The sequence below is a fragment of the Melospiza georgiana genome, chromosome 4 (genome assembly GCF_028018845.1).
Source record: "Melospiza georgiana isolate bMelGeo1 chromosome 4, bMelGeo1.pri, whole genome shotgun sequence".
Lineage (NCBI taxonomy): Eukaryota > Metazoa > Chordata > Aves > Passeriformes > Passerellidae > Melospiza > Melospiza georgiana.
In genome coordinates this window covers 28,928,291-28,941,795 of record NC_080433.1, presented here as the reverse complement: position 1 = coordinate 28,941,795, position 13,505 = coordinate 28,928,291, and the positions used below count along the sequence as shown (strand labels likewise).

The 13,505-nt window shown below is 43.7% G+C and overlaps 1 protein-coding gene across 3 annotated transcripts in view; it reads left to right on the top strand.

The window, feature by feature from the left end:
* Window positions 1-13,505, top strand: part of SYN3 (synapsin III) — a 176,002-nt gene that overhangs the window by 32,383 nt on the left and 130,114 nt on the right. For all 3 annotated transcript variants that reach the window (XM_058023337.1, XM_058023339.1, XM_058023338.1), the window contains exons 4-5: window positions 508-599; window positions 12,345-12,501. In XM_058023337.1, the coding sequence (XP_057879320.1) occupies window positions 508-599; window positions 12,345-12,501 (249 nt within the window). The remainder of the gene's footprint in view (window positions 1-507; window positions 600-12,344; window positions 12,502-13,505) is intronic.

The following is a 13,505-nucleotide window of genomic DNA, read 5'->3' as shown; positions in this document are numbered from 1 at the left end:
CATCAGGTGACCTCTGCTTATCACCTTCCTGCAACATAATGAGGTTTAAAAAGGTTTGAATCTTTTGTATTAGGTTTAAAGCTGGCCAGTGGCATGGCGGCCAACGCAGACATAATTCTAAATGGATGTCTCCAAGTGGAAACTTGGAATTTGAATTCAAATGACCTAACATATTTTCATTATTATTGTTATTATTTTTATTATTCTTTCCTATGTGCATTTTTCAGCCTGCTCATTCTTAATTCCTTCAGTACTTATTCCTGCAATAAGTCTAATCCTGTGTACTTTCACAGCCCAAGTGTGGGAGCCATAAATACTTCTACAGTCTCTCAGGGCAAACCAGCTATAATTGGATCTCCAGTTGCCTCACAGAAAAAAAAAATTAAAAAAAAAAAAAAAGAAAAGAAGGAAAGACACATTCCAGACAAAGAAAATTCTGTGTCTGTGTCTGTGTGTTTGTGTTTCTGCCACCCTTGAGTAACACTTTGTCCTTTTGCTCCATTCCAGGCTGAGTTCTCCGAGTTGAACCTGGCTGCTTACGTCATGGGTGGCTGCATGGTGGACATGCAGGTCATGAGGAATGGCACCAAGGTGGTCAGGTGAGGAGCACCAGCTGGTCTTGGAAACTGGGCTCTGTGGATCAGTGTTGGGGCAAGCAGGTTGGCCTCCAGGGTGACAAATATGTGAATCGGGCAGCACAATCCTGGTAGCTTCAAGGATTCTTGGAAGTGGTGAAAGGAATGGCCTGACTCTGGTGGGTTTGTATCAGGTCTCAGGTGCACATTATGCCAGTCATTGTTTCTGATCTAGACCCTTCATGCAACAGCAAATGCCTCCTTCTCAGGTTCTTTTTAGCCTCCAGACTCCCAATAAAAGGAACAACAGACCTTCTTCTCCCTTGATTTTTCTCTCTGCTCTGTCAACTAACCCTCATTTTAAACAGTGGCTCTGATTCACTAGCCTGCCTGTCTTGGGCCCTGATCCCAGTGGACTGCCCTTGCAGTAGCCACTAAGCCCAGATGACCAGATCAAGAGCAGCCCTGAGAAGAAGGACTTGAGGGTGTTAGAGGATGAGAAGCTTGACATAAGCCAGCAGTATGCTCTCACAGCCCTGAAAGCCAACCACACCCTGGGCTGCCTCCAAAGAAGCGTGGCCAGCAGGGCAAGGGAGGGGATTCTGCCCATTTGCTCTGTTCTGGTGACCCCCCAGCTGAAGCACTGTGTCCAGCTCTGGGGCACCCAATGTAAGAAGGACGTGGAGCTGTTAGGGTGAGTCCAAAGGAGGGCCTTAATAACCATCAGGAGGTTGAAACACCTCTCCTGTGAAGACAGGCTGAGAGTTGGGGTTGTTCAGCCTAGATAGGAGAAGAAGAGACCTTATGGGACCTGCAAGTACCTAAAGGGTACTACAACAGAGTTTTGCAAGGACTTGTAGTGATAGGACAAGGGGGAATGGCTTTAAACTGAATAGGGGTGGATTTAGGCTATATACCAGGAGAACATCCTTACCTGGGGTGCTGAGGCACGGGCACAGACTGTCCACAGAAGGTGTGGATGCCCGTGCCTGGCAGTGCTCAGTGTTGCATGGTGCTTTGAGCAACCTGGTCTAGTGGAAGGTGTCCCTGCTCATGGCAAGGGGGTTGGAACTAGGTGACCTTTCAGGTCCCATCCAATTGTAATTGTAAGATCCTGATGCTTGTAGCCTGAGTTGCTCCTGAAATAGCACTGTTTTCTTTATGGGAGATGCCCGGTGCTCTGGCATTGCCCTGTGGTATATCTCAAGGTAATACCTGTCCCTGTTTGATGGGGATTTCTGTCCTACTAGCATTACTTCATAATGTCATTCATTGCAAGCAGACTCTTTTCCCAAACAATGCTTCTCCAATCACACATCCAATTCACTTCCCAAAAGCATTGCTCCCCTTCTTTCAAGCACCACAGTGACAGCAATTTGGAGCTAATGTTAGATGCATCTTTACAAGTTCTATGTAAAGAATAGTGTCTTTAGTTCTATGTAAAGAATAGTGTCTTTACAAGTTCTATGTAAAGAATAGTGTCTAAACATCTGTGTGAGATGCCTCTGTTTACCTTCACCAATATTACCTTCCACCCTATTATTCCCAAGCCTTCATCTTTATGGGTTCCTGTCATTACAACTCTACATTTCATCTTTGATACAGTAGCTTTTCTCTGTTTGTGTTGAAATCTCATTGTTGCACCAAATTAATTTTTTTAGCCACCCTGCTTCTTTTTGTACAGTTCCTTTGCACTTTTTGGTGTATTCAGGACCTTTGAGCTAAATACTGTTGACGTATCTAATCAGTGCTTTTGTCTGTTTGCAACAAGTTCAAAATTAGAGGTAGAGACACATAATTGAGCATGCAGTGATATTTTTGAAAGGGATTATTAGAACAGCTAAAAAAACGTAATTTTGAGCATGCTGGCCTCAGTTTCATTTCTCAAAATCTCATTTCCAGTCCAAACAGTGCAAAGCAAAACATGTCACTGTCAATTAGCTATGACTGTGGTCCATCAATTCATTTCAGGTCTTGACATCTCTCTTAGTACACCCACAAGTCTCCATTTGTTCTTTGGTAAAACTTCACGAGCCTCTGCTAAAAACCTTTAAAGCTGTGTCTGTTACATGCATTTGCTTTCTCCCTGTCTGTTTCTGAGTGAAACAAAGTGTTATGTCCCATGAACCAGCCGCTGGAGCACTCATCAGACAGTGTGCAGTGCTAATGCACTCCTGCCTTCGCTTGCTCATGGTGCTGGAAGGTTTCCCAAGAACCATTTCCTAGGTTGATCACATCTTCATTTTCCTTCCTGTGTCTTTCCTCGCAAAGCCATTCATACATCTGGCAGAAAGATCTTGAGCTATTAAACTGAAACTGAAGACAAAATTTGTTTTACAAAACTGTCTGGGGCATGGTGTTCATGTTTCTGCTCACAGTGAACACACAGGTATTCCTGCTACCATTTTTGCATGGATATTTATATGTGGATTATGTGGGTTTTTGAATGGCATTAGCTCAGGAGGGTTTTTTGTTTGTTTGTTTTCATTCCTGCATGTTTAAGGACGCATTTGCATTGTGGGAAGCAGGTCTGGTAAATATATACTTGTCTGGATATGCAATTTATATAGCATATGCTACATGCCATAGTCCTTGCAACCAGCAAATATTTGTTTACAGCCTGTGCTGATATGACCCTGTTGTGCCCAGCTCAGTGAGTTTAAGAGCTTAGGTGCCAACTTCCACAGCCACTCCTAGAAATACTCTAGAAGGTATAGAAATTAAAACTCTTTTTCACTTTAGAAAGCAAATTGTGTGAGCTGTGTAGAGGCACCTCAACCCATCCACATGGGTACAGCTTCTTCCCACTTCCTTCAAGTCCCACAGTACCATCCACAACCATATCCTGCCTGGCTACAGACACCTTTCAGAGTGCCCAGCCACAGGGAGACACCTGCAACTCACATGTGTGTACCAACACTGCTGCTGCTGTCATCTTTTTTCCATCACTTATTTGTCCTCTGTTAATAATCGAGCAAAACATTCAGTCAAAAGTCAGAATGCTTCTAGATGGTGAAATATAATACTCATCATATTTTTTGAATACCCAGAATCATGGAAATCCCACTGACAATTTATAAGGAGATAAATACAACACCATCTTGCTAACAACCATGTTTGGGATTCCCTCCTGCAGGAGCCCTGCCTGCTTCACATTCCTCTTCAAAGGAAGAGCAATAGAATGTAGCAGTTTAGGGGAAAGACAGTGAATATACTACAGACCAGTAGATTTAAATCACTGAAATAATAAATTTCTTCAGACCAACAATTCATATTCATACTCAGCAACCACTGGGCTGCCCTCTCCAAATTGACATTACGTTTACTGATAAGCTATCTAACAATTTCTTAGCCTATTAAATTCCATCATTTTGGAGCAGATCTCCTAGTTCTTTCTTTAAACTGGAAATACCATATGGCACCTGTAAAGCAAAGTTCAAACCAAAGGGGTTTTTTCTGCTGATCACTTGGTATTTTTTGACGCCTTGGAGTTAAGGCTTTCTTTCACACTCCACGTCAACTGATTTGAACTGCACCAGGAAAAAATTATGGTTCTTTTACCAGGAAGATTAATTCCCTTAGTAAGAAGGTATAACTGTCCTTAAAGCCTTCCATTTACCCCTTTTGACTCAGGATAATACTAAAAAAAGAAAAAAAGATGCTTTAGAAATATTATTGGCAATTACAGAAAGCAAAGACATGGACATATACATGACTTCTAGCCTGTGCATCTTGAAATAAGTAGCTGCAAGTAAGTTAGCAAACAATCTAACTGAAGCCAGACATTATTTTGCTTGCCTGAGTTTTAAAACAAACGTGGCTCCAAGAATTTAAATTTACAGTAACAATGTTCTGGGTCTCCAACTTCTCTTTTTTAGCTACTACATTCTGCACATCTGTAGGAGGGGGTGGAGGATTTGAGATAGTGTCAGCAAAATGTGCTGCTGGAGACAGAGGCTATCATCTAACAAATCTAAAAAACTGCATCTGTGTTTTCTGTGCCAGTTCCACCATGGTTTGTGAAGGCTCCATCAGCCTGTTCATCACATTTCCTTCAGAGAGCTGGCCATGAAGTACCTTGTGCAGCCTCTAGCAAGCACTTTTCCATGTCAGTGCCCTGTAACCCTGGCCCTGACTGAGGACACTGGGGGGATGAGCTGGGCAAGGGAGCAGCGTTGGGTTCAGCCAGGACTGGTGGGGTGGGGTCCTTGTTACCCCAGCACTTACTTGGAAAAAATTGGCAGCAGACCTTCCCTATTGAAAAGTTAAATATGGGAAGCAGGAGGTAGTGTTTATTCATCCCAAAGGATCCCTCTCCAACTTAGACATAGCAACTCTTACAACAGAGAAATGGAATGATTTCTGGGTGCAAAGTACTACTGGAGTATTAGAGTGTGTAAAAACAAATGGGTTCATGCCTAGTTTTAAAACACTTGGGTGGATTCTTCATCCTCCTCCAGTGCATAAACAACCTCCTTTTGGACAGGTCTACCCACACAAACAGAAAGAGACAGAGAGAACCATCTGGAATCTAATTTACTCTAGAAAGCTCTTGGACTGCGTCACTTTTACTGGGGATAGATGTGAGGAAGGGGATTTTCATTTTCACATTCCTCTGAAGGGCCCTTCATATCAATATTTTGGCAGCGTAAAGAGGCTGTCAGTGTTGGCACTGCACCCACTCTGAGACGCATTTATGCTTTCATGATATTATAAAACTGTCTAAGTAGAAATGAAAATTTGGGCTGTGTCTGTTTCTGACAGCAACATTTAGACTCCCAAACTATGATCTCAGGTTCTGTATTCAATTAAATGCTTGACTGTTGGGCTTCAACAGACTTCAGCTATTAATTCCACTAGATATAAGGCAGGGATAAGTTGAAAATCTGGACAGCTCGTTTACCTGGGGAATACTAATGTCTTTGGGAGCATTTCAGACCTTTAAGGATATAAATTAATCATGCACCAGGCTGCTCTCATCTCCTGTCTCCCTGTAGAGCTTCCTCTTTTGCCATTGGGGCCAATCATCCAGGAGAGAAAGCACATTTTCATGTTTGCATGGGACCTGTCAGAGTGGTGGCCATGCCACGAGGAGTGTGGCACGCAGGCTCCATCCAGCCCCACAGCACAGACAGCAGCTGGGGGACAGCAGGTGCCCAGGGGCTCATGTGGGGAGGACCCTGAGAGGAGAAATGGCCCTGGTGGGTGTAGAGGGGTGTCCAAAATGGCAGCAAAGGACAAAGCCTTGCTGTGGGGAAGATGTCTGCCATGGAATGATGTTTATCCCTACAGGCCTTGCCTGAATGTGTAAGGTGTGTGTCAGGTGTGTGTCTCCCCTGCTCACCCTGGGTGATGTGCCCTTGCTGCTCACAGCCATGGTGGGGTCAGTGAATTCTCCACACAAGCCCATTCATTCCTGTAGTTAACACTGACATTCCTGTTGCTTCCAGCTGATTCAGTGCTTCTATGATTCCCTGTGCTGTGACAACAGGACAGCAGCCTGTTGAATCACCATCCCCAAAATCCCTGAAAGTGCTTTTTTTCTTTAAGCATATTTTCACACTGCAAGCTACAGCGCAGTGACAGCATCAGGAGGCAAATCCTTTTACATGGGAGGGGTAGAGAAGAAACTGACCAACTCACAGGTGTTTCCCTGCTATTCAGAGCTTGCAGGCTCCAGGAGATGTGTAGTCTGACTAAAAAAGATCTGTCTGCACCAGGATGCCAGATCTTTAAAGCCCAGTGAGGACACTGTCCTCTCCCCACTACATTTTTCCCATCCCAATAGGTTCACTCAGCCCAAAGGTCCATTGAGAAGCAGCTGCCTGAAAGGGGCATGGAGGTTTTCTATCCTACAGAGGCCACGCTTGCTCACCACACAGTAGCTGCACATTGCTAGAAGGATGTTTTCTTGTCTCTCCAGGACAATTTGTTCACAAGAGTTGATGGTTCATTGCAGTTCTTCTCCAGGGACAGTGCCCAGGAAGGTCATGGGAGTAGCTGCTGTTGGTGGACGCTGATGTAACAAGTATTGGTAGGCAGAAGGGCATTGTCCAGCTTCTCATGTTCCAATAAGCTTGTGCCAGAGATGAACTCCAACCATTGTCAAATCCCTGCCTTTTTTAATTTAACTCTTGACCCTAATTCGGGTCTTTTATGAAATGTATTTTTCTAAATGATGTTGTTTGGGGGTTTGGGGGTGGGATGTCATTGTGTTGGTTGGTTGGTTGGTTGGTTGGTTGGTTGGTTGGTTGGTTGGTTGGTTGCTTTGATGCTTCCAAACCAAATTTCTGCAATTTTTTTTAAAGGTGCAAATAGGAGAAAAAATGGCAGAAACTGATAGGGAAAGTTTAGGTTTCTAGCAGCCAGATGGAAAAATATGTTGAACACCTGGTTCTCCCAAGTTTTGCAGAAAGTGCCACTCGGTGGAGTACAATATGTGCTATGTATTTAACACAGAAACGTGCAATATGTGCTATGTATTTAACAGTGAGAAACATACAATATGTGCTACGTATTTAACACTGAGGAACATAGAATATGTGCTATGTATTTAACAGTGACAAACATACAATATGTGCTACGTATTTAACACAGAAACATAGAAACATACAATATGTGCTATATATTTAACACTGAGAAACATACAATATGTGCTATGTATTTAGCACAGAAACATTAGGGCAAAATTTTTTTTATTGATGGCATAGCAATCCATAAAGGTAATGAAGAAGTGTGTGTAACAGCCTGCAAGCTTTTGAAAATTCAGTTTAGGCAAGTGACCAGTGTGCCAAATGACCACTTTCCTCACTGAAATACCCTGCAGAGACAGTAAGCTGGGCGAGGTGTTTAACAGGGTATACACTCTGGCAAGCTGCAGTTACATATGAAGGAATTTAACACCTCTAGTAAACATTTATAAACTGAGAATTATTCCCATATGGGGGACGATCTAGCATTGTTTTTTTTTCACTAATATCTCCCCTCTCTTCACCTGCCTGCTCCTGTCCTCAATTTTTTTAAAAAAAAATTTAATTTTTCTTTTAGCAGGAAGTACAAAAGAGAAGAGACAGCGGAGTGTGATGATTTATGCATTTATTCTCAGTTACTTTCACCTCAGCTCCTGCTGCTAAACAGCTGCTTGGAGGCCTGCTTCTCCCCTTGGGGTTTGCTGATGTCCCAGATGAATAATGTCCCCCTTCACCTCCCTGGCAGCTGGCGCCCAGCCGACGTGCAGGCAGGATGCTGACAGTTATCAGGAAAACATTTGGCATGCAGGCAGCTGCCAGAAAGAAAAAGTCACTCTGAGCAGACCAGGGTGGGGAACATTTCAGATATTAAACTACTCCCTGACCCTTTTTGCATTTACAGTAATTCTTTCCAATAAGGAATAAGCCTCCAGGGTCTAGAGCACTCAATAATTAGTTAATCCAGGATTAAATACAAGAATTATTCAAAACTTTAGTACATTGTTTCACTCTTGATCAGCTTTTTTTTTATCAATCTTGCCATAATTTGTCTCCTTTCCACATGGGTTTTTACAAAGGCTTCTTCTAGAGAATGGCAATCATCCTAATGTCACCTCAGAGTTAGCCCTGCAATGAGCATGGTGTTGGGACAGATGGTTTCCAAGATCCTCTCCAAACTAAATTGCTCCGTGACCTTATTCTGTGATGTTGGAAAGTATTTGGATCACTTTCTGTAAAAGCTTAGGATCACAAGCATTTTGAAGGCAAGTTGGTGTTGGCAGGTGTGGTTGTTACTACTTTCAGGCTTTGTCTGAGTCCACATGATTTTCCTTGTCAATGTCAATGTCAATCAGTTTAGAAGTAAAATATATGGCAGACTATTGAGACTGCCAGACTCCAGTTCAGAGAGTGTGTGACATGATTTAATGGTTAGCTGAGCATTGACCTGTGGCTGAGAAGCAAATCAGAGCATCTTCCAGGCTGTCCTCATCTGTTTACAGTGGTATTGGTCCTACTGCAACTGTGATTCCTGGCTCCTGCTGCTTTTGCTGCACTAATCTCCCACACCTCCCATGCTTTTTACTCAGCCATTCTCTACTATAATGTTAAAAAAAAACCCTACTTCTCTCTTCCAGCCTAGTAAGGAGAGATTATTCTTTATTCTATGTTGCTTTTTTTTTTTTCTCAAATCAGCTCTGTGTTATCTTATTTATAGATATGTTTTTTATTTCTTTGAATAACTTCAGCAAGGTTTATTTCTTTCTGTAGAAAATATGACATGAGGTTTTGACTGAAATGACTTTTTTTCTTAGCGTATTTTCCACTTTACTAAAGCATCAAACAGAATGCTAAATCTAATATTGAGATAGGGGAAAATGTCATTGATTTCGTATTAATTTTCAGTAATTTAATAACAATGCTATTAACACTGAAGCAATGCACAAAAAGAACTTGTTATTATTTGTAAATGCCATTTTCTATTAGGTGTCAGACACCTGAGGCACTGCATATTTGGAGGGACTTTTTGCACTTCTTGGCAAAAGTTGCGGCCTCTTATGGCTTGTACTTGTGCCTCAGATGCTTCCCTGAAGGCTTCATTAATTGCCAGTAATGCAAAACTTGTTGTATCATTTTGCTAAATTATGCAGTTCTCTTCTTCTCTTTGTCATGCCAAATAGGAAAGGCTTTGGAAGGGAATTTAGTCAGAGTGTCTTGATCCCTGGGAAGTATCTGAAAGCTGAATGAAATGTCCTAGAATAATGGAGGGTAGCCAGAACCCGAAGTGAGGATGTCGTCTTCAGTGTCCTGGGAAGATCTACTGTCCCAAAGGGCAAAGTGTCTAGTAAGAATGTCAGTCTTCTAAAAAGAGAGCAGGAGAGCCCATCCTTCTCCAACAACACCAGAAAAAAGCTCTCTCACCCATCATGGTGCTGAAATATAAAGCACCCTTTGGCTGCAAATGATTATGCACTGCGGAAGGGATCACACAGAAGTATTTTGACAATCACAGAATTGGCTGGGAAAGAACTCTAAGAGCATTGATCCCCCATTAATGAGCACTGCCATTTTCACGACTAAATCACACCCCTAAGTGCCATATTCACACACCCTTTGAACAGTTCAAGGGGTGGTGACTCAACTACTTCCCTGGGCAGACTGTCTCAATGTTTGATAACCCTTTCCATGAAGAAATTTTTCCTGATATCCACTAAAGCTCTCCTGGCACAACCAGAGGCCATTGTTCTTCCTCTCCCTCTTGTCCTATAGCTTGTTACCTGGGCGAGGAGGCCAATCCCCACCTCACTACAACATGTTCCAGCACCTCATGTCTTTCTTTCAGTGAGGGACCCAACACTGAACACAGGATTCAAGGTGTGGCCTCACCAGTGCTCAGCACAGGGAGTCGATCTAATGTGTTAATCACGCTATTTCTGGTGCAAATAGTGCATTCTTCTGTGTTCTTTCTTCATGCCCTCGAATCTCTTTGTGCTTCAGTGAGAAAAGCTGAAGGACCAGGAAGCAAGCCAGAGTTATGGCTCTATGCAGAAATAAGAAATAGGAGATCTCTTTAAGACATGAAACCTCCCAGCAGGAATTGTTGTCATTATCTTCTCTACCCCAAAGCAGGCTGGGGAGCTGCTTTCTGCACAGAGATGTTATTGATTGTTACTCATTTTGCCGCTGGTCTCCATTTCTCTGTACAGGCTCTGCTGCTCTTCAGCTGATGTTTATTCTCAGCTAGTCCCAGGCCTGGCACTCCACTGCCTTGTTCTCAGTATCCATGGGAACATTCACATTGTTCCACAGCTCAAAAGAGGGATTCAGTGTCCACCTTCGCTTTAGAGATTCACTCCTCATCTGCTGCATGAGAGAGTGTCCTGCCTTCCTACAGGACACAGAGTTTGAGAATAGGCTTTTCTACATTAATTCTGTATTCTTGTGTCCATCCTCTAAGTGGAGAAACTCTTTCTTTGCCAGGATCCAAAAAGACAAGAGCTTTTTTCCTGAGATTTTAGCTGGCAAAAGTAAAGCCAATGAAGGCAGTTTCCCAGCCACTCTGTGTCCTCCCCCTCTCAGAAAGCTGCATGAAGAGAGACATGCCCGGAGCTCCTGCCTCTCCAGGCACCACAGCTGTTCAGTAACTCAGCACAGATACCGAGCCCTGGTCCTAAGTAGCTGGTTAATCCTTCTTGGGGACCTGTGCCTGCCTCCAGGGTGCTTTCTACACAGCAAGTCCAGCAGAATGGAGCAGCTCAGACTTTGCAAAGTTCGTATTCACTTACTGTTTCTCAGCAGGGGTCACCACTTGCCTCATCCCCATTGATACCAGAGAGGTCCATGAATCAGCTGCACAGCGATAGCACAGCCCTCACGGTGCTCATTATGCATCTTGCTGCTGGAGGAAAGCACCACCTTTGGTGCCAAGTACATTAGGGAACATGCCTGGGTTTAAAAAACCTCCATGGGAGGGAATCACAACATTTCTACAGCTTGGCCTCTTGCATCACAAAAGCTGCGCCTGCTCCTCACCGTGTCTCAGGCGGATGATAACAAAAGTCCAAGGTCAACAAACAAAATGAACAGCTTTAAAGCAACAAAGCTGTGCTGGGGTTTGTGTACAGTGTTTGTTGCCACAATCTGGCCCAGAGTCACCATCTCACATTTCCCTGCCAGAATGATGGAAATATAAATAGGAGCTATAAACCCAAAGTATTTCCAGCTCATACATCCAAAGGATAGAAATTATAGTCTCTTAGCAAGGAAAATGTTCGAGGCTGGTGAGGTAATGGGACATGGTTACAGAGCTCATTTCTCTGAAAATCTTTCATACAGCATGGAAATTTTTCAATGTCCTTGATGCAACCTCTGTTAACTTGTAAAATAATCCCTTCTTTCCGTGGAAAAGCCCCTTCCTTCGAGAATGAACTGCTGGGCTCCATTTTGGGAACCATTTCTTTCCAATTGCTGTTTCCAGATATTTTTGAATGGCTTTGAAGACAGAGTGTCAGCAAGGAATAAAATGTGGCTGCTTGAAAGATAATCCATTGCCTGTTGGCTTACCTAGAAAGGGCCTCACCTTCCTGTGCATTAGCTGAGGGCTGCTGCTGTTGAACCATAGGAGTCCAAGCTCCAGTCTTGCTAAATAATATTCTGGAAGTCCATGCCATGAGTCACAGCAGCGCACGAGGGGCTCTGCTCATTTGATTAATTTCATTGCCATGCCTGCCCTTCACTTGTTGACTCACAGCCATAAGAGCCTGGGATGTGCTGCGTACGTAGTAAACTCACTAAAGGGGGAATGTGTGTCAATGTATGGATGCGTATGAGAGCTTTTTGAAATCCCTCATGATCTTCCCACCCACTGGGCATTGCTTCAATACGGAGCTCAATCGTCAGGAAACAAACTTGCTCCCTCATCTGCGTTGCACATTGCAAAGAGCTTGCCAAGCTTTTAGAAAGAAAAGAGAATCCCCCCACCAGTGAATTTATGACCCTTGGCTCTGCTGTGGCTTGTTCCTGTGCATGCCTGAGTGACATGGAAACTGCAGAAAATCTGTTTGGCCTGTTTCTATGCTCTCACACTTGCAGCTACGTTGGATTTTTCCTCTTTTTTTAAATGACTAGGGGGTTTTGTAGGGCTTGTTACATTATAACACAAGCAATACACCCTGAGGGGCCCTAGAGAAGAGCAACACGCCTTCGTGAAAAGAAAAGGGAAGGACGGAAAAGAAACAAGGAGTGGTTAGAAGTGCTTCTGGAGCATTTGAAAGTAAAACACCATTCTCCTCGTCTCTTCCAGGTCCTTCAAGCCGGATTTTGTCCTGATCCGCCAGCACGCCTACAGCATGGCCCTGGGGGAAGACTTCCGCAGCCTCATCATCGGCCTGCAGTACGGCGGCGTCCACACGCTCAACTCCCTCCACTCCATCTACAACTTCTGCAGCAAGCCCTGGGTGGTAAGTGATGGCCCAGCTCTGCTGCGTGCCAGCACTGCACACGAGACCTCTGGCACCAACAGAAAGCCCAGCTCACCTTCTGGGAGTTTCAAAGGAGTTGGTCTCTTTAGGTTAAAATCTAAACAACCTTAGGAATCCAGGTGGGAGTCGTTGGAGGAAAAAAACTACCAGCACTACTACTTTATCAAGATGCTATTTCTGCACCCTGAGCGGGATGTTCCCCTTGTCCCAGACTCAAAAGGATCACCAAGAGCTGATAGTGCAGCGCCACCTAGATTTCTTGTAAGGAGTGGGAAGGACCCACATGGGAAGAAGTAGAGAAAATCAGTCCATCAGGGTCAAATCACCACACATGTAGTTTTGCAACAGTCTCAGAACAAAATGCAGTATTACCATAAAGTGCTGGTTCATTGAACTTGAAACACTGAACCTTGCAAAGACTTAGGCTGGGTCAGCTCCTGATGAGGGCAGGGCAATGTTTTGATATTTTGCACTGGAAGATCCCTTCGCCCATTTTTAAATTTTGTCAAGTTCACATGAGAATCTCAGAAAACCTTGAAAAATATTATCATCAGATTTTCTCAGCCCCAAATCCCCAGACAGTTTCTATGACCAGCCCCAAGGCAGCTGTAGCTGCAGAAGCAGGAGAGTTGGAGAGATAATTTGGCCGTGAGCCACAAGAGTAAGGCTGTCCATGGCAGCACCTGCAGGAGGAAGTCAGATCCTGATACAATTTTGGAATTCTTGTATGCGTTTTCCAAGCAGTTTTGTCCCAAAATGTGTTCTCTGATCACTGATGCTTCCCGAATGGAAGTTTGGCTGCATTCTTCAAAGCAGCAAACTACAGCTATAGTGATGTGAGAAGGAGGTGGGGCTTTCCAATATGAAAGTTTTCCATGGAAAACTTTTAGATGCGTTTTCAGGAATTCCCTTACTCATTGAACAAACTGAGCTTGGGGTGAGATGGAATTTTTATAGCAAATGATAGCTATCTTCCTCATCAC